This window comes from Dendrobates tinctorius, unplaced genomic scaffold (genome assembly GCF_039654945.1).
Source record: "Dendrobates tinctorius isolate UK_male_01 unplaced genomic scaffold, ASM3965494v1 ptg000008l, whole genome shotgun sequence".
NCBI lineage: Eukaryota > Metazoa > Chordata > Amphibia > Anura > Dendrobatidae > Dendrobates > Dendrobates tinctorius.
The window spans coordinates 14,569,091-14,596,998 of NW_027361676.1; the positions used below are offsets into that span (position 1 = coordinate 14,569,091).

The 27,908-nt window shown below is 42.6% G+C and overlaps 1 protein-coding gene across 6 annotated transcripts in view; it reads left to right on the forward strand.

Moving 5' to 3' along the window:
* Positions 1 to 27,908, forward strand: part of TRIM2 (tripartite motif containing 2) — a 205,397-nt gene that overhangs the window by 137,372 nt on the left and 40,117 nt on the right. For all 6 annotated transcript variants that reach the window (XM_073576382.1, XM_073576384.1, XM_073576380.1 and 3 more), the window contains exons 2-7: positions 5,572 to 5,750; positions 6,436 to 6,673; positions 11,816 to 11,967; positions 12,299 to 12,479; positions 13,303 to 14,026; positions 26,464 to 26,567. In XM_073576382.1, the coding sequence (XP_073432483.1) occupies positions 5,617 to 5,750; positions 6,436 to 6,673; positions 11,816 to 11,967; positions 12,299 to 12,479; positions 13,303 to 14,026; positions 26,464 to 26,567 (1,533 nt within the window). In that variant the 5' untranslated portion in view covers positions 5,572 to 5,616. The remainder of the gene's footprint in view (positions 1 to 5,571; positions 5,751 to 6,435; positions 6,674 to 11,815; positions 11,968 to 12,298; positions 12,480 to 13,302; positions 14,027 to 26,463; positions 26,568 to 27,908) is intronic.

Consider the following 27,908-nt stretch of genomic DNA (forward strand, 5'->3'; position numbering starts at 1 on the left):
CTGGAAACCAAATCTACTGATTGTTTGACCAATAGGGGCAGTGTACAAGGAGAAGAGGAGGGGGCCTAGAACCGATCCTTGAGGAACAGTATTAACATGTAGATTTTTCTTTAATTTTCATCCATTTTAATACTATGTTTAAAAGTTTAATTTTCATCAGTATATGATTCGCCAATAATTTGTTTTGTCCCAGTGATTCAACAGTGTATGAACATAGGCAAAAGTTGGCCATGTAGTTGTCTTTTCTATTGTGTAGAAATCACAATATATCGGATGGATGTTCAAAATCGTTAGTTGCGGCACAAATTTATCATGTGTATGGCCAGCCTAAAACTTTTTCAGGAGTGACACCATGACGGACAGAGTATCCATGTAGGCCCTGGTTTCTCATTGTAGGGGACTGCTATTTGGGTAATATTTTATATAAATGGATAACTGATAAAAGCAAAGAACTACAGTATGTGACACAACATGGAGTTGAACTACAGTATTCAGGAGAGTCCAAAATAACTGGCTATTCATCTTTACTCAACCATTCACTGCCTCAGGGTCTGCCACATTTGGCAGAAAAATAGCACAGCGTGCAACACTATTCCTGCTATCTAAATGAAAGAAAAGTGAAATGGTACTTATTGTTCTACTGTGATCTTACACTGAAGAGTCACAGCACTACATGTAACATTGTTTGGAGGCCCATTTTCAATTTTTTTTTTACTATATTATGACCATGAAAATATTCCCGATACGTATCCACGCTAGTGTTTCTAAATTTGGCAATGTAATAACTTTAATATCTAACTTTTATTTATTTTTTCTAAATTTCTAGATTACATTTGACATGTTGGTTAGAAAATTCTTTAGATCACCATTTCTCTGTAGAAATTGGTATTTAGACGGCAATCTGCACTTGTGTTCTTTGCTTACGTCTTGGTTTTTCCTGGGTGCTTCCATTGAAATGACTTTAGATCTTTCTAAGTCCGTCTGGCCACAGGCAGGCATTGTCATTTCTACGACAGTTACTCTGTGTGGTTGGAGGGGGAACAAGTTTTCCCTTTATATAAGGGTATAATGAGTATAATGAACTTTTCATAGTTTCAGTGGCTGGAAATGGCAACCTGCCTGCAAATGAAAGAACAACTAATATATGTGGGAGGGATGACTATGGAGAACAACTTGTGACTTTGTTTTGATCGCCATTTATCTACTCAAATATCCAGGTTATGTTTCTATACTCCAGAATATAACCCGTCTTACTCATCCCATGTATTGAGAATTGGACTTCTGAAATGACAAGTAGAATAATAATAATCACAGACTGGAATAGTAATTGGGCTGTAATAAATGCACAAAAATATACTGACAGTGTAGTAAGGATGTGAAAAAACTTATGCCATCAGTCCTTCTATTATGTAGCCTTTTTGCCCCTTATCTTTGTAACTGTTTATAACTGTATATTCATTCAATATCTGATGCAGAAAATGTAAGACTTTGTTTTTAATTTTGATATATATACAGTGCCTTGCGAAAGTATTCGGCCCCCTGGAACTTTTCAACCTTTTCCCACATATCATGCGTCAAACATAAAGATACCAAATGTAAATTTTTGGTGAAGAATCAACAACAAGTGGGACACAATTGTGAAGTTGAATTAAATTTATTGGTTATTTTAAATTTTTGTGGAAAGTCAAAAACTGAAAGTTGGGGCGTGCAACATTATTCGGCCCCTTTACTTTCAGTGCAGCAAACTCACTCCAGAAGTTCATTATGGATCTCTGAATGATCCAATGTTGTCCTAAATGACTAATGATGATAAATATAATCCACCTGTGTGCAATCAAGTCTCCGTATAAATGCACCTACTCTGTGATGGCCTCAGGGTTCTGTTTGAAGCACTGAGAGCATCATGAAGACGAAGGAACACAACAGGCAGGTCCGTGATACTGTTGTGAAGAAGTTTAAAGCTGGATTTGGATACAAAATGATTTCCAAAACTTTAAACATCCCAAGGAGCACTGTGCAAGCGATCATTGAAATGGAAGGAGTATCATACCACTGCAAATCTACCAAGACCCGGCCGTCCCTCTAAACTTTCATCTCAAACAAGGAGAGACTGATTAGAGATGCAGCTAAGAAGCCCATGATCACTCTGGATGAACTGCAGAGATCTACAGCTGAGGTGTGACAGTCTGTCCATGGGACAACAATCAGTCAAACACTGCACAAATCTGGCCTTTATGGAAGAGCGGCAAGAAGAAAGCTATTTCTGAAAGATATCCATAAAAAGTGTCATTTAAAGTTTGCAACAAGCCACCTGTGAGACACACCAAACATGTGGAAGAAGGTTCTCTGGTCAGATGAAACCAAAATCGAACTTTTTGGCAACAATGCCAAATGATATGTTTGGCGTAAAGGCAACACAGCTCATCACCCTGAACACACCATCCCCACTGTCAAACATGGTGGTGGCAGCATCATGGTTTGGGCCTGCTTTTCTTCAGCAGGGACAGGGAAGATGGTTAAAATTGATGGGAAGATGGATGGGAGCCAAACACAGGATCATTCTTGAAGAAAACCTGTTGGAGTCTGCAAAAGACCTGAGACTGGGACGGAGATTTGTCTTCCAACAAGACAATGATCCCAAACATAAAGCAAAATCTACAATGGAATGGTTCACAAATAAACGTATCCAGGTGTTAGACTGGCCAAGTCAAAGTCCAGACCTGAATCCAATCGAGAATCTGTGGAAAGAGCTCAAAACTGCTGTTCACAAACGATCTCCATCAAACCTCACTGAGCTCGAGCTGTTTGCCAAGGAAGAATGGGCAAGAATTTCAGTCTCTCAATGTACAAAACTGATAGAGACATACCCCAAGTGACTTGCAGCTGTAATCGCAGTAAAAGGTGGCGCAACAAAGTATTAAGTTAAAGGGGATGAATAATATTGCACGCCCCACCTTTCAGTTTTTGAATTTCCACAAAAATTTTAAATGACCAATAAATTTCATTTAACTTCACAATTGTGTCCCACTTGTTGATTCTTCACCAAAAATTTACATTTGGCATCTTTATGTTTGAAGCATGAATGTTGGAAAAGGTTGAAAAGTTCCAGGGGGTCGAAACCCCCCCCCCCCCCCAAAAAAAAAATAAAATATATATATATATATATAGTTCAGACCAAAAGTTTGGACACATTTTCTCATTCAAAGAGTTTTCTTCATTTTCATGCCTATGAAAACTGTAGATTCACTCTGAAGTCATCAGAACTGTGAATTAACACATGTGGAATTATATAATTAACAAAAAAGTGTGAAACAACTGAAAATATGTCTTATATTCTAGGTTCTTCAAAGTAGCCACCTTTTGCTTTGATTACTGCTTTGCACACTCTTGGCATTCTCGATGAGCTTCAAGAGGTAGTCACAGAAAATGGTCTTCACTTCACAGGTGTGCCCTGTCAGGTTTAATAAGTGGGATTTCTTGCCTTATAAATGAGGTTGGGACCATCAGTTGTGTTGTGCAGAAGTCTGGTGGATACACAGCTGATAGTCCTCCTGAATAGACTGTTAGAATTTGTATTATGGCAAGAAAAAAGCAGCTAAATAAAGAAAAACGAGTGGCCATCATTACTTTAAGAAATGAAGGTCAGTCAGTGCGAAAAATTGGGAAAACTTTGAAAGTGTCACAGTGGCAAAAACCATCAAGCGCTACAAAGAAACTGGCTCACATGAGGACTGCCCCAGGAAAGGAAGACCAAGAGTCACCTCTGCTGCTGAGGATAAGTTCATCCGAGTCACCAGCCTCAGAAATCGCATGTTATCAGCAGCTCAGATTAGAGACCAGGTCAATGCCACACAGAGTTCTAGCAGCAGACACATCTCTACAACAACTGTTAAGAGGAGACTGTCCAGCAGGCCTTCATGGTAAAATAGCTGCTGGGAAACCACTGCTAAGGACAGGCAAAAAGCAGAAGAGACTTGTTTGGGCTAAAGAACACAAGGAATGGACATTAGACCAATGGAAATCTGTGCTTTGGTCTGATGAGTCCAAATTTGAGATCTTTGGTTCCAACCACTGTGTCTTTGTGCGACGCAGAAAAGGTGAATGGATGGACTCTACATGCCTGGTTCCCACTGTGAAGCATGGAGGAGATGGTGTAGGTGTGTTTTGCTGGTGACAATGTTGGGCTACCACAGCATCTTGCAGCGGCATGCTATTCCATCCGGTTTGTGTTTAGTTGGACCATCATTTATTTTTCAACAGGACAATGACACCAAACACACCTCCAGGCTGTGTAAGGGTTATTTGACCAAGAAGGAGAGTGATGGGGTGTTACGTCAGATGACCTGGCCTCCACAGTCACCAGACTGGAACCCAATCGAGATGGTTTGGGGTGAGCTGGACCGCAGAGTGAAGGCAAAAGGGCCAACAAGTGCTAAGCATCTCTGGGAACTCCTTCAAGACTGTTGGAAGACCATTTCCAGTGACTACCTCTTGAAGCTCATCAAGAGAATGCCAAGAGTGTGCAAAGCAGTAATCAAAGCAAAAGGTGGCTACTTTGAAGAACCTAGTATATAAGACATATTTTCAGTTGTTTCACACTTTTTTGTTAATTATATAATTCCACATGTGTTAGTTCATAGTTTTGATGCCTTCTGAGTGAATCTACAATTTTCATAGTTATGAAAATAAAGAAAACTCTTTGAATGAGGTGTGTCCAAACTTTTGGTCTGTACTGTGTGTGTGTGTGTGTGTGTGTGTGTGTGTGTGTGTATACACACACACACACACACACACACACACACACACCCCCAGTGGCCCAAAGTCATAGAACACATTTTAAACAGTGTATCTTCAGAAAGTAACTTTTAGTAATGGGCGAACGTGCTTGGCACTGATACTCGATCGAGCAGCAAGCAGTGCTGGGCATTGTGTGGTGTTTGAGGGTTCTGATCCCCGTACGTAAATTATCTGAGCCGGGTGCAGAGAGAGAGCATTTTTCTGTCCTCCAGAAAAATGCTCGAGTTTGCCATTCACTTCCATTATGCTCGCTTGTCGAGTATATCCGAGTGTCCGATGTGCTTGATTCGAGGACCGATCACCTGACCACGTCACTGCTCGATCAACACTAATGACTTTGCAAACCATAAATCACAGCTAAAATATTGATCGGGGAATCTAATGAACATGAATGACCATGAATGAGAACCTCACAGTTGACGGGCAGAAAGTTGCCGCCTTTGCATTATCAATGTGTTTTTGCACACCTTCGTGCCGATTGCTACTCTGTAGTATCTATTGGGACAGACAGGCTGTGCTGTGATAATGTGCACGTTTTATGCAAAACGGCACTAAAAATAAGGAGTCCTAAATAAACATGGCGTTATTTGTTAACCTTGCTCATTTTCCATGTGTGGTGATTTTGCATTATGATGATGTCAGGCATTACTGATTCCAGCACATGTGAAGGCACAATTTGCGATATTGTGAATTTCTCATTTTCCATGTGTTCATTGTTGGTGCCCAAACGAGATGTTTGCTTTTATGTAATATGATTTTTTTTTCTCCTTTTAGTGTGCAAGGTGGAAGGGAACGTAACCCACATGTCAGTGGTCTAGGATGGCCAGTGAAGGTTCCAATATCCCTAGCCCTGTGGTGCGCCAGATTGACAAGCAGTTTCTGATCTGCAGTATATGCCTCGACCGATACAAAAATCCCAAAGTACTTCCTTGTCTCCACACATTTTGTGAGAGGTAAATGACCTGATGCTTTTTCTTTTGATCTTTACTATTCTTGCTAATTTCAGATATACTTCAGACTTGTAGAATTATCATACTAAACATTAGACATTGTCAATAGTTACAGGTTAGGGGCTCATTCTCAGGTCAGTTTTTCTGGTATTAGTGCTCGCCATATTTTTCACGGCTAGCACTTATACCTATGATAGTCTATGGAAGTTCACATCTCCTTTTATTTTCCCTCTCAGACCAAGTGGCCTACACAAAATCAAGTAGCCTTGTCCGATATTGATCGGTATCGGATAAAAGTTGCCATTCCAAGTCTATAAATCTGTGAAACTATCAGAATGGCACCCAGTTGTTCAGCTCACCGGTGGGGGGTCCACTCTTAGGATCCATCTCATAATAAAAGGAATCGGCGAAGTTATGCAGGACTTCTGAGCTGGTCATAGTCACTGGCATACTTCTGCTGACAAGCATTTGTGTAGAAAGAGGTGTGTACTCAGGCGTCCTGCTGACCTGTGATCTTGATGGTTATTTTCCTTAGTTTATCCTGGATCTAATTATCCCCTGGTTTATTATTATACGCCTTATGTTGATAAAGTGAACTCTGCTGTGAGAGTATTTGGAGGTAGTGTCCCTGTTGCCTGGATTCTGGACAATGTGTAATGATTGTGGTGTTCTTTCTATGACATTCCAGGTGTTTGCAGAATTACATTCCAGCTCACAGCTTGACCCTCTCGTGCCCAGTCTGCCGCCAGACCTCGATTCTCCCCGAGAAGGGTGTGTCTGCGCTACAGAATAACTTCTTCATCACTAACCTGATGGACGTGCTGCAGCGGAGTCCAGATAATGGTATAGAAGAGTCCTCCATTTTGGAGACAGTGAATGCTGTTGCTGCTGGAAAACCTTTGTCCTGTCCAAATCACGATGGAAATGTAAGAAATTTTCTGTATGATTGGATTGACGACTTTTTACATGTTATGTATGATTTGTGTCTGGGGCAATGATGCACTTGTTCCTGTACAAAGGTGAGATGGATCCTCCCAGTGCAGCTATCCTCGGCACCATCACGATTAGCTGTTTAAAGGGGCTCCGGCTGGCACTCCTGATAGCGCTGCGGCCTCATCAGTGTTTATAGTTCCGTCTACCTGTAAAGTGCAGATGATTCAAGTGTTGTCCAATTCAAGTAAATGGAAGCATTGCTGCCAGTGGATAAAACATTCCAGATTATATCCAGAGCCAGAAAACATGTCCTCATCACAGCCGAGAAGTGTTTCCAGTCTGAGTAAGGCTGGTTTTACACTTGCCGTGTTTTTGCGGACCGATTTTGCGCCCCCCCCCAATGCATTTCTATGGAGCCGCAAAATCGGCCCGCAAAAATTCCAGGGCGCGCCGTGTGCTGTACGGCCGTGATAAAAAATCGAGCTTGCTCCATCTTTTTCACGGTGTATGGACACGACCCCCATTGAAAGTCAAGTTTGTTTTTGCGGCGCACTGTCACTTCCGGTTTTGCGGACCGTCGTTTTTTTTCCCAATACCATTTACATAGTATTGGGGAAAAAAAACACGGCGATTTGCAAACTTTTTTGCAAAACCGGGCCGCAAAAACAGCGGCAAGTGTAAAAGTAGCCTAATCCTTTATGAACTAAATACATCATCACAAGTCCAAGCTGTCAGTTTTTGGTGCATTTCAATCCCAGATTCTAGTTCTCTGCCCTTAGTAAATCTTCCCCATTTGTTTCTGGTACATTTAATTGGAAAAGTAAAATTGAGCTGCATAAATAACGTCTTAAATGCATCATTGCGTTCCATTTAGTGGCGTTTTTTGGTTTATATTGTAATTTTTTTCTACAGTTATGTAACAAGTGGCCGCAGCATTTTGAGGGCAAAAAAAAGGTATATGGTGATCAAGCATTTGTAGGAATACTGGATTCCGATTTACCGTCCCATATAAACATGCTGGTAATCACTGGACAAATGAATAAAACACTTCACCAACTGATTGGAAACCATTTTTATCAGCAGCACTTTGCCCCATATAAGCGGAGGATGTGCTGCCGGTAACGTGTTGTATCGGGACAGGACGATCATTCTCAGCGGTTCTCAGCTCGTGTAAACAGGCTAGTAGATGAGCGATGATTGGCTACATACAAGTCAATCAGTGCTTGTTAATGGGCTGAGATTGGACCATCTGATTGCATCCTAAGGCCTCATTCAGGCGTCTGAGATGTTTCACACAAAAAAAATGCACCAGTGCCAGTTCTTACTGTCAGTGATTTTCACGTATGAAAAATGAATACATGACAAAGCTTCTCCTATCTGTTATAATGTTAATCATGGACAGCACACGGATCGTACACTGTCATCTGTATTGTGTGCTGTCTGTGATTTTCTCGGACCAATAGACGGCCCGGTTTCCTTGATTTTTATTTTTTGCAGATACTCAGTCCACAAAAAAAAAGATGGATATGTGAACATATCAATATATAATGAGTACGTCTCCTATCAGTGAAATCCATGGATAGAACATGTATGTGAAAACCACCGACATCCGAGTCATGAGCAACATACCGTATATATGACCGCCAACCGGCTACATGTGAAGGATGATTTATCTTTTTGATTTGCTAAAAAAAAAAAAAATTTTTCCCCCAACATTTTGCCCATTAGTCGGGTGATCATCAGCCTGTTACTAGGAACAGTCATTCACGGTAATTAACGGACTTTATGGTGATGGTAATAATTGATCGTTTGATAACTGATCTTTAGTAATTCTTTGAAGATTTCCAATTTGCGATATTACTGGCTCGGTAACTGTTATCTTTCCACTTAAATGGGTTGCAATGGACTGTATGAAATGTAGCTTGTGTTCTGCATGTCTGGATTCCTGTCTGTAGTGTCCAGTGAATGGACAATGAGCAGAAGGAAGTGAAAGGAGCCGATTAAATAGGATCACAAGTAATTCTGCTTGTCATCTGTACAATCTTGTTACTTGAACCCACCTAATCTATTTGACCTTTTAATTATTAACAAAATGCTAATTCTAGTGTTTCATGTTTACAGCGTTGGAGCCTTGGACGGGTCCCAGCAGCTGTGGTTACTCATTAGATCCAACTGCAGAAGTAAAAAGTAACTAGTGCATGTAAATATTATTAGACTTCAGGGTATTATAATATCCTAACCAGGGTCATGATTCTCTGAGCAGTCTCATTATGTATGTCTCCTATGGAGGAAGAATTGGCAAGAATCAATTTGAATTTTTAGGACCATTAAACCGGATATCTACATAAATGGTTCTGCAAGTAGCTAGAGATAGGTGAGCTACAGTGGGTACGGAAAGTATTCAGACCCCTTTTAAATTTTTCACTCTTTGTTTCATTGCAGCCATTTGGTAAATTCAAAAAAGTTCATTTTTTTTTTTTTCTCATTAATGTACACTCTGCACCCCATCTTGACTGAACAAAACAAATGTAGACATTTTTGCAAATTTATTAAAAAAGAAAAACTGAAATATCACATGGTCATAAGTATTCAGACCCTTTGCTCAGACACTCATATTTGTCACATGCTGTCCATTTCCTTGTGATACTCCTTGAGATTGTTCTACTCCTTCTTTGGCGTCCAGCTGTGTTTAATTAAACTGATAGGACTTGATTTGTAAAGTCACACACCTGTCTGTATATGACTTCACAGCTCACAGTGCATGTCAGACCAATTGAGAATCATGAGGTCAAAGGAAGTGGCCAAGGAGCTCAGACAGAATTGTGGCAAGGCACAGATTTGGCCAAGGTTACAAAAGAATTTCTGCAGAACTCAAGCTTCGTAAGAGCACAGTGGCCTCCATAATCCTTAAATGGAAAAAGTTTGGGACCACCAGAAGTCTTCCTAGACCTGGCCGTCCAGCCAAACTGAGCAATCGTGGGAGAAGAGCCTTGGTGAGAGAGGTAAAGAAGAACCCCAAGATCACAGTGGCTGAGCTCTACAGATGCAGTAGGAAGATGGGAGAAAGTTCCACAACGTTGGCTATCACTGCAGGCCTCCACCAGTTGGGCCTTTATGGCAGAGTGGCTGAATGGAAGCCTCTCATCAGTGCAAGACATATGAAAGCCTGCATAGAGTTTGCTAAAAAACACACGAAGGAATCCCAGACTATGAGAAATAAGATTCTCTGGTCTGATGAGATGAAGATTAGAACTTTTTGGTGATTATTCTAAGCGGTATGTGTGCAGAAAACCAGGCACTGCTCATCACTAGCTCAATACAATCCCAGCAGTGAAACATGGTGGTGAGAGCATAATGCTATTGTTCAGCTGCAGGGACAGGACAACTGGTTGCTATTGAAGGAAACATGAATGCAGCCAAGTACAGAGAGATCATGGATGAAAACCTCTTCCAGAGTGCTCTGGACCTAAGACTTCGCCAAAGGTTCACCTTCCAACAAGACAATGACCCAAAGCACACAGCTAAAATAACAAAGGAGTGGCTTCAGAACAACTCTGTGACCATTCTTGACTGGCCCAGCCAGAATCCTGAACTAAACCCAACTGAGCATCTCTGGAAATATCTTAAAATGGCTGTCTACCAACGTTCACCATCCAACCTGATGGAACTAGAGAGGATCTGCAAGGAAGAATGGCAGAGGATCCCCAAATCCAGCGGTGAAAAACTTGTTGCATCATTTCCAAGAAGACTCATGGCTGTACTAGCTCAAAAGGGTGCTTCTACTCAATACTGAGCAAAGGGTCTGAATACTTATAACCATGTGATATTTCAGTTTTTTTCTTTTTTAATAAATTTGCAAAAATTTCTACATTTCTGTTGCTTTTCAGCCGAGATGAGGTGCAGAGTGTACATTAATGAGAAAAAAATTGAACTTTTTTGAATTTACCAAATGGCTGAAATGAAACGGAGTGAAAAATTTAAAGGGGTCTGAATACTTTCTGTACCCACTGTACAGTTATTATCATGGTTGCAGCTTCTGTAATTCCATGATGGAAGAAAACTAGTTGATGAGCCATATATCTAGGTGCTCTGTAATTTTAAAGGTAACTTTTAATCAGAATATGACCTATTGGACTTATCATTTAAATCAGGTTTTATTTGAAGTGAGTGTATGATATATGTAATTTTTATTTTTTTTTACAAAAATATTTTAAACCATTGGCAATCCAAAATCCGTATTTAAAAAAAAATGCTTTACATTTTTATACTGGTCACTGGGAGTATTTGTGACTCCTCACAGACAGGATAGTGATGATATACACCTCTATACACAGCTGATAAAGGTTTAGTGATGAGCCAACGTGCTTGGATAATGTGTTATCTGACCATGCTCATGTGCTAACCAAGTGTAATCTTGGCATCTATTGTGGTTGTCGGACAGCCGCGAGACATGCAGCCACGGGGACTCCCAACATATTTTTCGAGCACGGCAAAGACACTGTTGGCATCGGAGCGCGTTTGCTCATCACTACAAAAGATCCACCGTTCGCAAAACTTAATGTCATAGTTGACCCTGCTCCCCCTCCATTTGCAATGACCTTTGCACATGTTCATTAGATGCCACAGTGCAAAAGATAGGGTCTATTGCTGTTAATATACATGAGTATTTTCTGAAAGAACATAAGTCGGAGTCTAAAAAGACCCAGTGACCAGTTTGAAAATTGCAAGACTTAGATTATTTTTTTTTTTCTCGCAATTTTCGAACTGGCCACTGGGTAAATATTATGATAAATGTATGTTTTAGCAATAGGTAATTTCTAATGACACATTTCCGTTAATAGTGGTCACTTTATTCCAATGGCCATTTAATTTTCCCTTCATGCCTGCTAGCTGTTGTGTATTATTGCTATTGATGATTTATTTGTTGTTCAGTTCTTTTTTGGTTGGACTATAGAAAGAAAAATGTATTGCAGTGGGAAAAAAGGATTTCTGTAAAATCTGAGCTTCCGTATTTGTTACATTAGATCGATGTAGATTTGATGTGGGAACTTCATTGCTGTCAGAACTGCGTGTTGATTTTTTTTTTTAGGGTTAAGAATAGTAAATATTTTTCCACTTGGTTCTCTTTGCCGCAGGTTATGGAATTTTACTGCCAGTCCTGTGAGACTGCTATGTGCCAAGACTGTACTGGAGGGGAGCACGCCGAGCACCCGACTGTGCCCCTCAAAGATGTGGTGGAGCAACATAAGGCAGCGCTGCAGGCTCAGCTGGATGCCGTCAAGAAGAGGTATCTGTTCCTTTCGGAGAAGGCCTGCTTTTTCGTATCGTGCTCGGCAGCATGATGGCATTAATTGGAGCATTGGGTCTTGGTTCCTGGCCATATATAAATGCATTTCTTGCCAAAAGCAATTACCATTACATTGTAAATAATTGGATGTAAGTCACAATTTAACTCTGTCACTGACATTGTAGACCATGGCTGTGCAAGAGAGAGAAATGCATACCGTACCTCTACTTTCTGGAATTTCCTATTTCTCCATGGCTGGCTTGTATGTATTGGTTACTAGATATATGTATACCTCTTTATTTTATTATTACATTTCTTTCCATGATTTCAGATTACCAGAAATAGACTCGGCATTACAGGTTGTATCAGAAATCATCAATCAGCTCGCGGCACAGAAGTCCAGCATAGTGGATGAAATTCACTCCACCTTTGAGGACTTGCAGAAAACCCTAAATGTCCGGAAAAGCGTCTTACTTATGGAGCTAGAAGTGAACTATGGGCTGAAGCATAAGGCATGTTACTCATTTTAATGAAGTTGTATGAGTGTAAAATCCGTTAAAGGGTTAACCTGCTCTTCTCACTTTTGCGGGTGCTACTGACCTGTCTGGTGGCCACTTTCCAGGTGTCGCGCACAACGAGCATTGCATCTTGCATGCGTCCTGTTCTAATTAAAAGGACAGATGAAAGGTGCCTGCTGGCTATGCATAAGACCTGGAAAACATCCAGCGGATGCCATGTGAGTAGGATTTCACCCCCAAAATGATTTATATGCGCATGCCTAGCCTTGCAATACTTTTATATGGCCAGTCCATTCCTCAGTTATTGAGAAAATCGGGGTTTGATTTAATATGCAAATAAGGCTGAACACCTATTTGTAGATCTGAGGCCTCTGCCATTCCAGCTCTATTCCCTGACCAGCACCTTAGCCTCCAGCTTGACTGATGGCCTCTGTGCTACGTGATTTCAGGCAGAGGGGACATCTAAAATGTGTCCTGACTCCCCAATGTCAAATGTTAAGAGAAATTAGCCTAATAGCAGCTCATTTTCTTCTCCCCACTAAAATAACATCGGTCAAGCTGTACTGAGTGTGCATGTGTATAGAGATGGTGGAGATGGGCTTCAGCTGATGACCTATCGAGCTGTTCAACTATTAGAAGTGTGTGGCCAGCTTTATTTTGTCCACGTATCTAAGTTTTGTATATAATCTGTAACTCTTGATCAGTGAAGAGTCTTGTCTGGTAGTGGCCAGTCACATGTAACAGCATGTATGTGTTAGTGATGGGTGTTTCTGACTAGTCAAATAATTAACTACTGCATTCTGCACTTTGTTCTTAGGTCCTCCAGGCCCAGCTAGACACATTAATCGAAGGGCAGGATAGTATTAAGAGTTGTAGCACTTTCACAGCACAAGCACTTAACCATGGGACGGAGACGGAGGTCTTACTAGTGAAGAAACAGATGAGCGATAAGCTAAATGAATTGGCGGAGCAGGTTTTCCCGTTACATCCTCATGAGAATGACCAACTGGACTTCATTGTGGAAACTGAAGGTTTGAAAAAGTCTATTCACAATCTTGGAACTATACTGACCACAAACGCTGTGGCTTCTGAAACGGTGGCCACCGGGGAAGGTCTGAGACAGAGTGTGGTGGGCCAGCCTATGTCTGTTACAATTACTACAAAGGACAAGGATGGTGAACTGTGCAAGACTGGGAGCGCCTATATCTCAGCGGAGCTTTTCACGCCCGATGGCAGTGTCACGGACGGGGAGATTCTAGACAATAAAAATGGCACCTATGAATATTTGTTTACAATTCCAAAGGAAGGTGACTTTACTCTGTCTCTGAGGCTTTACGATCAGCATATTAAAGGAAGCCCGTTTAAACTGAAGGTGGTGAAGTCGGCCGATGTGTCCCCCACAACAGAGGGGGTGAAGAGGAGAGTGAAGTCTCCTGGCAGTGGACACGTCAAACAGAAGGCAGTGAAGAGGCCAGCGAGTATGTACAGCACCGGGAAGAGGAAAGAGAACCCTATAGAGGATGACTTAATATTCAGAGTAGGTAAGTGACATGTGCCCTTTAGAATAATTACATTTAGGTATTATGTAAAATTTACCTTGTTGGAGTGAAGGGTGTCATGAGCAATGTAGAATTATGTAACTGAAAATGCAACCACAGTAGCAATATCTGCAGGTAAAACCCGCAGCTCTTCTAACCCGTGTGGTCCTTTGCTTACATGGCCGGGTTCTATAAGACTATTCCACTATTTGGTTATATTTACGAGCATGAGCGGAACTATCAAAGTACTGTAGATTTTAATAAAAAAATTTACTGCATAAGAAAACAAAGTTTTTAAATCCAGGATCACCTGATCCATGTCAAACAAATGTAAAAGCAGAATAGTGTATTTTGGCTGATTTTAGACCGCATGTAAGATGTAATGCTCAGTTCTTTAATTTCTAGTAAATTCTACAGAGTGGTTCATTTAAATAAAGGAATCTTTTAAGCATGTTTTTGCTTTGTAATCTGAGAGCACCATGATGTAGGAGCAGACACCTTGATTAGTGATGAGCCACTTGCTGAGCAGTGTTTTGTTGTTTCAATATAGCCAGTGTTTTATCAGCAGGAGATTATCACAACAGGACAAGCTGCCTCATGCTCTGTAGTCCATCCATGCCTGCACCACTTATTAGCAGATTTCTGTCACTTTAACCATGTATATCCCTGCCACACCACTGATTGTCAGCTTTCTGTGTACATTGTAAACAGCTCTGTTAAATCTGCAACAGAGAAAACTGAGACTCTTTTATAACTGCTTCACCCAGTAAATGAAGTATTGTGTCACTGGAATCATGGTCTCCGTCCCTACATCATGCTTCTTTCAGATTACATAACAAAACCTGCTGACTGATTCCCTTTAAGTTCATTGAGGTTTGTTGGCATTCATTTATGCACAGCTCTCTTAAGGTTCCAGCAATTTCAGTTGGGTTGAGGTCTGGACTGTGACTGGGCCATTGCCACACCTTGATTCTGCTCTTAGTCAGTCATCCTGACGTAGGTTTGCTGGTGTGCTTGGGATCATTGTCCTGTTACATGACCCAGTGTCAGTCAAGTTTTAGCTTTTGGTTAGATGGCCTCACATATTTTGCTGGAATACTTTACTATACGGAGGAGTTCATGGTTGACTCAATAACTGCAAGTTGCCCAGGTCCCGTGTCTGCAAGACACGCTCAAATCATCACCCCTCCTTGACCAACCTTGACAATTATTGCGACACATTTGTGATAATATTCTGTGTTGTGTCTTTACAAAATGTTTGTGCAGGGCATTATGGCCAGACATCTCAATTTCTGTCTCTTCTGTCCAAACAACATTGCGTTCCAGAAGTCTTGTGGTTTGTTGATATGCAACTTTATAAACATTTACCTTGCTGCCATGTTCTTTTTGGAAAGAAGAGTTTTTCTGCTGACCTTTTCAAACAAGCCATAGTTGTTCAGATTATTTAATTGTACTGTAATGCACTTGAACATTTAGCTTGCTAACTGAGGCCTTTAGAGTCTGAGCTGTAGCTCTTTTTTTTTTTTTTCCTTCTTCTTTTTGCAATTTCTCTGAGCATTGCATGGTTTGGCCTTGAAGAATTTGCATGGTCATCCACTCCTGGAAAAAATGGCAATTGTTTTGATGTTTTTTCACTTGTGCTTATGTATCTTCTTTCTCACTGAAGAATGATGAATTCAAATTTTTTATGCCAAACCCTTATAACCAATCTCAGAATAATGAGCTGCAACAATTGTTTCTCTAAGATCATTGCTGATGTCTTTCCTCTTTGGAATTGTGTTAATACACATCTGAATGCTCCAGACCAGCAACTTCCAAAACTATTTCTTTTATAGAAGTGGTCACATTTGCTGATGAACAGTTCATCAAGGGTATTTGATTAGCTGTATCTAGGTGCTATTTAATATCTTTATTTCCTATGGAAGTAGTAACAGTGTACTTTTCACACTACTTCTGCATTTTGACTTAGTTTTGATAATTAATGACACAATATAATTTGTCACATGATTTTGGAATCCTGAGGTTATTTACCTACTTCTTAACACCTTCTAAGGACCAGATGCGTTTGTGTTTATAATGTAAATATATTATCACACACACAGTGATGTGTAAAAGTGTTTGCCTCTTTCCTGAGTTCCTATTCTTCTGCATGTTTGTCACACTTTAAATTTGGTGATTTAAAACATTTAATATTAGACAAAGATAACACAAGTAAAAACAAAATGCACTTTTTAAATGAAGGTCTTTATTATCCCCCTCTACTCCTCCTTGATCAGGCCTCATCTATAAAATTGTGGACACCACATTTTTAAAAAGACATTGAAAAACTGGAATAAGTTAAGAGAAGAGTTACCAGGATGGTGAGCGGGCTGCAAACTATGTCCTACGAGGAACAGTTAAAGCATATGGGAATGTTTAGCTTGCCAAAAAGGCTAAGAAAACTTAATAGCTGTTTACAAATATCTGAAGGGATGTCACAGTGTAGAGGGATCATCCTTATTCTCTTTTTTCCCTTCACCCATGACAGCACACCTGAGAGAGGGATCTGCCTCTCCAGGACAGGAACCTACTGAGATATTAGGGGTGGCACCTCTCCCCCGCTTCAACTGGGTTCCTGTCCTGGAAGGGAATCCCACTATCAGCGGTGCCTATCATGGGCGAATGGTCCCAGGCCCGTCCCGGTGCGGGAAGAACAGGGGTCTCGCCTGTAGCGCCAGCCGTGGGGTCCTGGATGCGCAGTCCCCGGTGACCCCTCGTGCTCTGGGTTCGTGTGGGCGTATGTGGCGGCTCCTGGAGGCTCCACTGCGCCGCCCTCCCCCCGCACGGGCCCACGGTCTCGCTCTCCCAGAGCACCTAGCGGGGGAGAGCCGCGGGCGTCTTCCAGCCGCTGACGTCAGCGGCGCAGAGTATCACGAGCGTGCCGACTGACGTCAGCTAGGCGACAGTGTCATGGCGCCGGGTGTGACGCCGGCCGGCTTTTCTGAAGTGGTCGCAGGGGGGAGGGGAGGGGACACCCACCAGGGACGGAGGCGGTTATTTAAACAAGGAGAGCGGCATGGCGGGGGTCAAACATGGAGACTGAGCAGGAGCGATCGCCGTCTCCACCGACTCTGCCTCTCTCACAGCCCTCCGGCTGCAAGCATGGAAGCCGCTCAAGTAGCAGTTGCCCCAGCCGCAGGTCGGGGGACTCCTCAAGATCCAGAGAGCACAGATCACGTGCTCCGACACAGCCTCCGAGTCCGGAAAAGCCCAAGAAAGCGGGGAGTAAGAAGAACAATAGGGAGTGTGCCATAAGTAAAAGCCCTCTAGCAAAAGACTGGCAGAAAGACCTCTGCGCCAATTGCATCCAGCGAACCATGGCAGAAGAGGTGCCTAGTTTCGCAGCCAACCTTATATCGGCCATTAGGTCAGAGATGGAAGGTTCAATTAAGAACTTATTGAAAAAAGGGAAAAAAGGTAGAAAAATCCCCCTAGATCCCCGTCAAGCTCCTCTTCGGCCTTGTCTCACACCGAACGCCCATCCTCATATTCCTCAGACAGTGACACGGGGGGTAAGCCATGTTTTCCGGTAGAAGACACGGATGCTTTCCTTAAGGCCATCAGGGCAAAGATGGGCCTACAGGAAGAAAAATCGGCTAAATCCCTAGAGGATGTCATGTTTGGGGGATTACATTAGAGGAAAAAACGGACCTTTCCAGTTAATGAAAAGGTCCAGGCACTAATCGAGAGAGAATGGAGGAAACCCGAGAGATCTGGGGCTCTTCCCTCCTCCTCTAAGAGACGGTAACCCTTCCCAGGGGAAGAGTCTTGAGGAGATCATTTGCATATTCCCAGTGCCTTCTGGGATAAGTGAAGAGTCTCCGCGAGCTCAGCGATCACTAGGTTTTGGCCGTTGCAGCTGAAAAGAGAAAATCGGAAAACCAGGGGAAGAGTCTTGAGATCATTTGCATATTCCCAGTGCCTTCTGGGATAAGTGAAGAGTCTCCGCGAGCTCAACGATCACTGGGTTTTGGCCGTTGCAGCTGAAAAGAGGAAATCGGAAAATCGGAAAATTTTGGCTCATCTTTCATTGTTTTTAAGAAATCTCAATATGGAAGATGCCAGGAGCCATTTGTTGAGCTGCATTTCTTGCTACATGTTCACAGACTTACCAGTGGAAAAGCCAAAATTCACATGCCACAAATGCAAGCTTGTGTCCCTGTTGGAGGAAAAGTTGCAAAATCTCGAAGAGAGGTTAGCTACGTTGAAGATCATTAAGGAAGGTGAAGAGTTCTTGGACAGACCAGAATTATCTCTTCATGTTACAGAAAGAGAAGAAATTCGAAGTGCACCTGAAGAAACAGAGGAATGGAGACATGTGACCCAGAGAAGCAGGAGGATCAGGAGGCAGTCAGCACCCATACTGCTCATAAACCAGTACCAGGCTCTCACGCAGGAAAACGATGAAGAAATACATCAGGATAAGACTTTGCCAACAAACAGCAACCTTGTACGCCTTCAGAGTCCTCCTGGATGGAGAAAGAAAAATGTTGTGAAGAAGAAACGGAGAGTGGTGGTCATGGGGGATTCCCTGTTGAGAGGAACAGAGGTCGCTATCTGCAGACCGGATATAACTTCAAGAGAAATGTGCTGTCTTCCAGGTGCAAAAATTAAAGATGGGTCTGACAGGATATCAGGACTCTTCAGACCTACAGATGAATACCCATTCCTGCTACTACATGTGGGGACAAATGACGACCTGGAAACCATCTGCAGAGACTTTGAAGACTTAGGCAAGAAAGTGAAAGAACTGGGAGCGCAGGTGGTCTTCTCTTCCATCCTCCCAGTGGATGGCCATGGAACAAGGAGGTGGAATAAGATTCTGCAGGTGAACAACTGGCTACGTCGATGGTGCCGTCAGCAACGATTTGGATTTCTGGATCACGGAGTGAACTACTTATACGATGGACTACTTGCTAGAGATGGGGTGCACCTTACGAAGATTGGAAAACATGTATTTGGAAGTCGCCTTGCTACACTTGTAAGGAGAGCTTTAAACTAGAACAACATGGGAAGGGAAGCAAAAGACCAGAAAAAGCTATACACCTGTCAAATGCTATTGAGAACTCTGCTATTAGAAGTGAAAAGGAAGAACAAAGACAAAAGAATCTAATTAATAAAAATATTGGAGAAAGAGAAACCAATCACAAACTAAAATGTTTCTATACTAATGCACAAAGCATGGGCAACAAACAAGGAGAATTGGAACTACTAACACAGGAAAAGAAATATGATGTCATTGGAATCACTGAAACTTGGTGGGATGATACACATGATTGGAATACAAGGCTAGAAGGATACAACTTATTTGCAAGAAACAGACTTGATAAACGAGGAGGAGGTGTCACATTGTATGTTAGAAACGCGTATATCTGCACAGAGATTGAAGCTTCAGAGACTGGGAGTTCTGTGCAAACTGTTTGGGTAAGAATACAAGGACAGAACAATGGAAAGGACGCCATTGTAGGCATTTACTACAGGCCGCCTGTGCAAGCTAAATATATGGATGAACTCTTTATGCATCAAATGGCCAAGTTCTCCAAAAAATATGACATAGTTGTCATGGGAGATTTCAACTATCCAGACATTTGTTGGGAATCTCTCTCAGGCAAAACTAACAGGTCAAGGAAATTCTTATCCTCTCTTGCTGACCACTTTATCTTCCAGAAGGTAGGGGAGAAAACAAGGGGAACTGCTACCTTGGATCTAATCCTTATAAACAGGGAGGAAATGGTTGAGGAGGTAAAAGTGGCTGGGACCCTAGGAGGTAGCAACCATGCTATTTTTGAATTTTGGATAACTAGAGGCGGAAGACCTGTGAAGACTCAGACGTCAAGGTTAGATTTCAGAAAGGCAGATTTTAAGGGATTCAGAAAGAGAATTGGAGGGATCCAATGGCTGGATATCCTTAAAGACAAAAATGTCCAGGAAGGATGGGAAATCTTGAAAAATGATATTCTCAAAGCACAGTTGTTAACAATTCCGAAAAGAGGGAAGAATAGGAAGCATTTAAGGAAACCAGGATGGATGAACACAGAACTTGAGCACATGCTAAAAAGGAAGAAAAAAATGTTTATAAAATGGAAAGAGGGAGGCATATCTAAAGAAGAATATAATGCTGTCTGCAGAACCTGCAGGGCACAAATCAGATTATATAAAGCTGAAAATGAATTGAGGCTTGCAAGAGATGTTAAAAGCAATAAAGGATTTTGGGGATATGTCAAAAGTAAAAGAAAAGTCAAAGATGCTATAGGATTTTTACAGGATGAAAATGATGAAATGGTAAGACAGGATGTTGAGAAGGCTGAATTTTTAAATTCCTATTTTGCATCTGTTTTCTCTCAGAAAGGAAATGTAACATCAACTGTTCTTCACTGTCCTATTAAGGGAATAGAAGAATCCAGGATATCTATAAACAGAAAGTTAGTGAGGAAACACTTAGCTAACCTAAATGAATTCAAGTCTCCAGGTCCAGATGAATTACACCCCAGAGTACTGAAGGAGATAGCAGAAGAAATTTTTGAACCCCTCTCCATAATCTTTGAAAATTCTTGGAGAACAGGAGAAGTGCCAGAAGACTGGAGAAGAGCAAATGTTGTTCCTATCTTCAAAAAGGGGAAGAAGGTGGACCCAGGCAACTATAGGCCGGTGAGTCTGACTTCTATACCAGGAAAGATCTTTGAACAAATTATTAAACAACATGTATGTCAGTACCTGGATAAGAATGAAGTGATTAAACAGAGTCAGCATGGGTTTGTAACTAATAAGTCATGTCAGACTAACTTAATTTCCTTCTATGACGGAATCACTGATTGGGTGGATCAAGGAAATGCTGTAGATATAGTATATCTTGACTTCAGCAAAGCATTTGACAAAGTCTCTCATACAATCCTTATTGAAAAAATGACTAAGTATGGAATGGACAAGGCAACTGTTAGGTGGATTCATAACTGGCTTAGTGATCGGACCCAAAGAGTGGTCGTAAATGGCTGCACATCCAGTTGGAAGAATGTCTCAAGTGGGGTACCACAGGGCTCTGTCCTGGGCCCTGTATTGTTCAACATCTTTATCAATGATTTAGATGAAGGAATTGAGGGTAAACTGATTAAATTTGCTGATGACACAAAGCTAGGAGGGATAGCTAATACTAGAGAAGAGAGAGAGAGGATTCAAAAAGATATAAATAAACTGGAGAAGTGGGCAGCAACTAACAGAATGGTTTTTAACAGGGAGAAATGCAAAGTACTACTTCTGGGCAATAAAAATGAAAAAAGCATATACAGAATGGGAGGAATAGGGCTAAGTGACAGCACATGTGAAAAAGACTTGGGTATACTAATAGATCACAGACTGAATATGAGTCAACAGTGTGATGCAGCAGCAAAAAAGGCAAATGCAATTCTAGGATGTATTAACAGAAGCATACAGTCTAGATCACGTGAAGTCATTATTTCCCTCTACTCCTCTTTGGTCAGACCTCATCTGGAATATTGTGTCCAGTTTTGGGCACCACATTTTAAAAAAGACATCAACAAACTGGAGCAAGTTCAGAAAAGAGCGACCAGAATGGTGACCGGTCTGCAAACCCTGTCTTATGAGGAAAGGTTGCAGGATTTGGGAATGTTTAGTTTGCAAAAGAGAAGACTGAGAGGAGACTTAATAGCTGTCTACAAATATCTAAAGGGCTGTCACATTGTAGAAGGATCAACTTTATTCTCATTTGCACAAGGAAAGACTAGAAGCAATGGGATGAAACTGAATGGGAGGAGACACAGATTAGATATTAGAAAAAACTTTTTGACAGAGTGATCAATGAGTGGAACAGGCTGCCACGAGAAGTGGTGAGTTCTCCTTCAATGGAAGTCTTCAAACAGAGGCTGGACAGACTTCTGACTGGGATGATTTAGCGAATCCTGCTTTGAGCAGGGGGTTGGACCAGATGGCCCAGGAGGTCCCTTCCAACTCTGATTCTATGATTCTATGACACAGAGATATGGGACAAAGTCCCAAAGATCGACGCAGCGGTGTCCAGGTCTTCCAAGAAATCGGCTCTGCCCTTGGAAGACTCAGGGGTTCTTAGGAATCCGCTTTTTTGTTTAGCAGGTCTCTATCTAAGGCATGCATGGTAAGCAGCAGCAGGAGGATTGAAGTCGGCAATAACTGGCACCTGCACGGCACGCTCCCTAATGATTTGGCTGCAGCAGTTAGAAGAGAGACTAGTGTCAAAGGTCCCAAGAGATAAAATTCTGGCAGATATGCATCTTCTGCACGGGACAGCAGCTTTTTTGGCAGACACCTCGGCGGACTCCATGAGGTTGACAGCCAAAGCGGCAGGATTATCAAATGCCGCCAGACGTGCGTTGTGGCTTAAAGGCTGTCCTGGCGACCTACAGTCTAAAGCTAAACTATGCTCTCTCCCATGCGATGGTCGTTTTTTATTAGGGAAAAATCTAGATGATATCTTGGAGAAAGCAAGTGATAGGAAGAAAGGCTTTCCCAGATTCCCAGCAGACCAGAGAAGGCCGCCCTTTCGGAGAGGAAGATTAAGATTCCACAGAGGTCGTCCTCCGGCGGATAGAAGATGAGAAGATAAAAGGAAAAAGGAGTCCGGATTTATGTTTGGTGGAGGCACCTCCACTTCAAAAAAATCCCCACAATGACGCCAGCACTCCGGTAGGGGGGAGATTAGCGCTATTTTCTCAGGCCTGGGGAAAGATCTCTTCCAATACCTGGATCCTATGCATCATAAGAGAAGGTCTGAAGATCCCCTTCATTTCCCAGCCAAAAGCAACGTTTGTCATTACCCCTATCAGAAAGGCGATAGAAGAACAGCTAGCCTTAGAATCAGAAATCTTGAGCCTGGTAGACAAGCAGGTCCTTTCCGAAGTCCCGAACACCGAACATACAAGAGGGAACGGGGTTCTATTCCCCCCTCTTTCTGATAAAAAAAAAACAGATCAGTCATTCAGGACAATCATAAACCTCAGAGGCCTCAATCGGTGGATAAAAAATCAGACTTTCAAGATGGAATCGGTAGCTACAGCCATAAAGCTACTACACCAAGATTGTTTTATGGCCGTAGTCAATTTAAAGGATCCATACTATCACATCCCCATCCATCCAGGTTATCAAAAATACTTGAGAGTGGCTCTCTATATCCAGGGCTTGCTCAGGCATTTCCAATTCCGGGATCTTCCATTTGGCATATCCATAGCCCCAAGGGTCTTTACCAAGGTTGTAGCGGAGATGACAGCTTTCATCCAAATTCACGACACGGTCATAATACCCTATTTGGACGATTTCCTAATAGTGGGCAGCTCAGAAGACCACTGTACGACACAGTTGAGCCGGGTGACTGACACTCTACTGGAACTAGGGTGGATGATAAATTTCAAAAAGTCGAGACTACAGCCCCTAAAAAAAATAGACCTTTCTAGGATTTATCCTGGAGTCAGGGCAGCAAGTTTGTCTGCTACCGGATACCAAGATAGAAAAGGTGTAGAAGGTGACCTTGGCTGCCCGAGACCAACCTCACATGACATTGAGGAACGCGATGTCTGTACTAGGTACCCTGACGTCCTGTATTCCGGCGGTCAGGTGGGCTCAATTTCACACCCGACAGTTTCAGGGGGAGGTTCTATCAGCACAAAGATCGCTGAGAGGGTGTTTAGAAGGAAGACTGGAGCTTTTCCTTAGAGGTCAGAGACTCTCTCAACTGTTGGCTAGACAGGACAAACTTGGCTTCAGGAATGCCATGGGACAGACAGACGACCGATATAATACTGACAGACGCGAGCTCCTCGGGGTGGGGGGCACACCTAGAGGGGTCACGTAGCCCAGGGTTATTGGAGGCCTCGAGAGATGGACGCATCTTCCAACCTGAGAGAACTGTGGGCAATGAACAAAGCCCTAAGTCACTTTATTCCCCTACTCAGGGGCTGCAATGTCCGGATCATGTCGGACAACAAAGTAACGGTGGCGTACATCAACCACCAAGGGGGTACAAGATCACACTCCCTGATGGAGGCAGCGAGCGACATTTTTTACAGAGCAGAACAGCACCTACACTCCCTAACAGCCTTGCATATAAAGGGGGCAGAAAATAGAGGCCGATTTCCTGAGCCGCAATACTCTGAGGCAAGGAGAATGGGCCCTAAATCGGTCCGTTTTTCAAAAAATAACAGCTTTGGGGGAAACCAGTGATAGACCTCTTTGCCAACAAATACAACAGGCAAGTAGAGAGGTTTTGCTCACTGAACCCAAGAGAAGAACCATGGGCAGTGGACTCATTACAAATTCCGTGGGATTTCAGACTAGCCTATGCGTTTCCCCCCAGTGGCCCTGATCCCAACATTAGTCTGCAAGATCAAGAACGATCAAGCCAAGGTAATCCTAATAGCCCCATTTTGGCCAAAAGGGCCCTGGTTCGCTCTGCTACGAATGATGTCCCTCTCAGATCCCTGGGTTCTGCCAGAAATCTCAGACCTACTAGCTCAAGGTCCAATATTCCACGCTCAGGTCAAGGGATTCCATCTGACTGCGTGGAATTTGAGAGGTCGCTGCTAATGGATAGAGGGTTCTCTCCTGGGTTGGTGGCCACCCTGCTAAAGAGTAGGAAGCCGGTGACTACTAATATCTACGGCAGAACTTGGAATAAATTCCTGCAATTCCTAGGTAAGCCGTTAGAACAAGAACCCCCGATTAGTGCCATCTTGGAATTTTTACAATCAGGATTGCAGCTGGAATTAGCAGTAAACACACTTAAAGTTCAGGTATCTGCACTAGGTGCGCTCTATAACTGCAACTTGGCAGCAAATAGATGGGTAGCCAGATTTATTAAATCCTGCCATAGGTCTAAACCTATCCCAATACCTAGGATAGCCCCTTGGGATTTAAACCTGGTACTAGAGGCCCTTACAAAACAACCATATGAGCCCCTACAACAACTACCCTTAAAATATCTCACCCTAAAAACGATCATTTTAGTGGCCCTTACATCGGCCCATAGAGTAAGACACTTGCAGGCTCTCTCAGTGAATCCACCCTATGCACAATTTTTTCAGGACAGGGTGGTATTAAAAACAGACCCCACTTATCTACGTAAGGTAGTATCAGATTTCCATCTAAGTCAGGACATTATCCTTCCGTCCTTTTGCGAAAATCCAAAGAACCCAGGGGAGGAAAAATTCCATAATTTGGACGTTAAGAGAGCCCTGCTAGAATATATATCTGTCACTAGCCAGTGGAGGAGGTCCTAGTCCCTTTTCATAGCTTTTCAGGGTGCCAGGAAAGGCTATGGGGTTTCAAAGGGCACTATTGCCAGAAGGCCATTAGTGTAGCCTACTCAGCTAGTGGCGTTCCGATTCCTGACGGCATCAAGGCTCATTACACCACAGCCGTGGCGACCTCCTGGGCTGAAAAGGCAGAGGTATCGATTGAACAAATTTGTAAGGCCGCTACCTGGGCCTCACCTTCAACCTTCTTTAAGCACTATAGATTAAATCTATCCTCCTCTGCTGACTTAACCTTTGGTAGGAGGGTGCTACAAGCGGTGGTCCCTCCCTAAGGTGTTTCGAAGTCTCCAAAAATCTCTCATGTGTGCTGTCATGGGTGAAGGGAAAACCACCATGGTTACTTACCGGTAGCCGGTTTTTCCGGAACCCATGACAGCACCCATATATTCCCCCCCTTTTTCACCGTATGAGTATGCACGATTAGTAGGGTGCATTTGTGTGATGTGGTGTTGGATTAACGTGTGACTAACCGGGAAGTCCTCTCATGCTCTGTAACCAACTGAAGCGGGGGAGAGGTGCCGCACCTTATATCTCAGTAGGTTCCTGTCCTGGCGGGGCGGATCCCTCTCTCAGGTGGTGCTGTCATGGGTTCCGGAAAAACCGGCTACCGGTAAGTAACCATGGTGGTTTCTCATGGAAAGGGAAAGGAAAATGAAAGGGAGAAGATACAGATTAGATATTAGGGATCTTTTTGACAGGGTGATCAATGAGTGGAACAGGCTGCCTTGAGAGGTGGTGAGTTCTCCTTCAATGGAAGTCTTCAAACAGAGGCTGGACAGACATCTGTCTGAGATGGTTTAGTGAATCCTGCATTGAGCAGGGGGTTGGACATGATGACCCAGGAGGTCCCTTCTAGCGCTAACATTTTATGATTATTAAGGGAAAAAGAAATCCAAACCTACAGGGCCCTGTGTGAAAGTGGTTTTTTTTTTTTTTTCTTTTCATCTTCTGCACAACAATATAACTTCTCATAAATGGCTCATTTGGATATCCCCTCCTAAAGTTGTATGTTGTCTTTAACTTGTAAAGGTATATAGTAGAGAAAATTATTTGTAATAAGTTTTTACAGTTACTTTACCACATTTTTGTTTTCTCTGTCACTTTTAGGTACAAAAGGGAGAAATAAGGGTGAATTTACTAATCTTCAAGGGGTTGCTGCATCTACCAATGGCAAGATATTGATTGCGGATAGCAACAACCAATGTGTTCAGGTGTGTTTTTTTTTATTTTTTTATTTATTTTTAAAAAAGAACTCTGCATTCCTATATGTCCTCTCGTAGTATTGACTGGAGCAACATGTCAATTTTCCTCCCAGCTTTGATCTCCAGGATGGAAGAGAAATAGCAGAGAGGACAGATGGGGGGATAATGCAATATGCTGCCCATACAGAAGAAATATATATTTGCAGAACCTTGCTAGATCCAGCTAAATATGGATTAATTTGGTTTTCCAATAATTTTATATTGATGACCTACCATTAGTCTCAGTGGGACCCAACACTCGTAACCCCCCCAAAGAACAGCATATATCCGTTCTGGTGGCCAAATGTAAGCAATGTATGGAGTGACCTACAACAGCTCTGTAGATTGTGTAGTGCCCGCTGCTGATTCCTGCAGATTAGTTTTTACAGCAATGATTTGGAGCTGATCTGCAGTACCCAGCAGCAGACACAGTGAATTGAGCTGTGGTGTTCCCCCTGGAGCGTTTGTTTTCGATTATTTCTCAAGCTGTCATATAGATCTAGAGATATGGGCTTTTTTAGTTAGCGTAACTTTTTCTTGTCTTTACCACGGGGGTGTCTCTTACAGGTAATAATGCAGGGCAGCCTAAAGACACATCCCCAGATAGTCCTTTAAGCCCCCTCAATTCTCCTTGATAAAGAACATAGAAATTAGCACAAAGAGGAAGAGGCCTACATCGCTTTAACCACATGGTGGGTATAAAAAGAAAAACAAAAACCTCCACTGGAATACTCAGGAGAGCCGGCAGGCATAAAATTGGAGCAAAAACTGGCCACTTTTGACCTGATGACGAGTCCTCTTTAATTTGTTTCCCCAATGAAGAAAAGTTTGAATATTTTACATCCAAAATGCCTGATTTTTTTTTCCCTTGCTACATTGTCTGTAGGGGGGAGAGTAAAGTGGTCTCCGTTCAGGGGCAATTGGTCTGATACTGCTGTGTTTAACAGACATTACTCCATGGAGGTCTCTTGGCTGACGCCAAACACATGAATGTGCGGGGAAGAGCTAGGAGGACCCCATACCCATTAGATAGTTGGTGGATCCCACTGACACTGTGGGGTATGGGAGCCTCCAATGTCAGTGCACAGCGGTGGTGGAACCAGGAGCTGTGAAATTCTACATGAGAAAACCATCCGCTTGTTAGTCTTTGCATTGGTTTTAGCTTCAGTCCAGCCGCTGATTTATGGCCTGTATGTCGCACTGTTTGCTCATTATTGCAGATGTCGCTCCGCTGTAATGCCGCAGGATAGGGACTCATTGCAGATTCTGATCTCAGCATAGGGTGGAAATTTCCACTGTTTATTTGGCTGC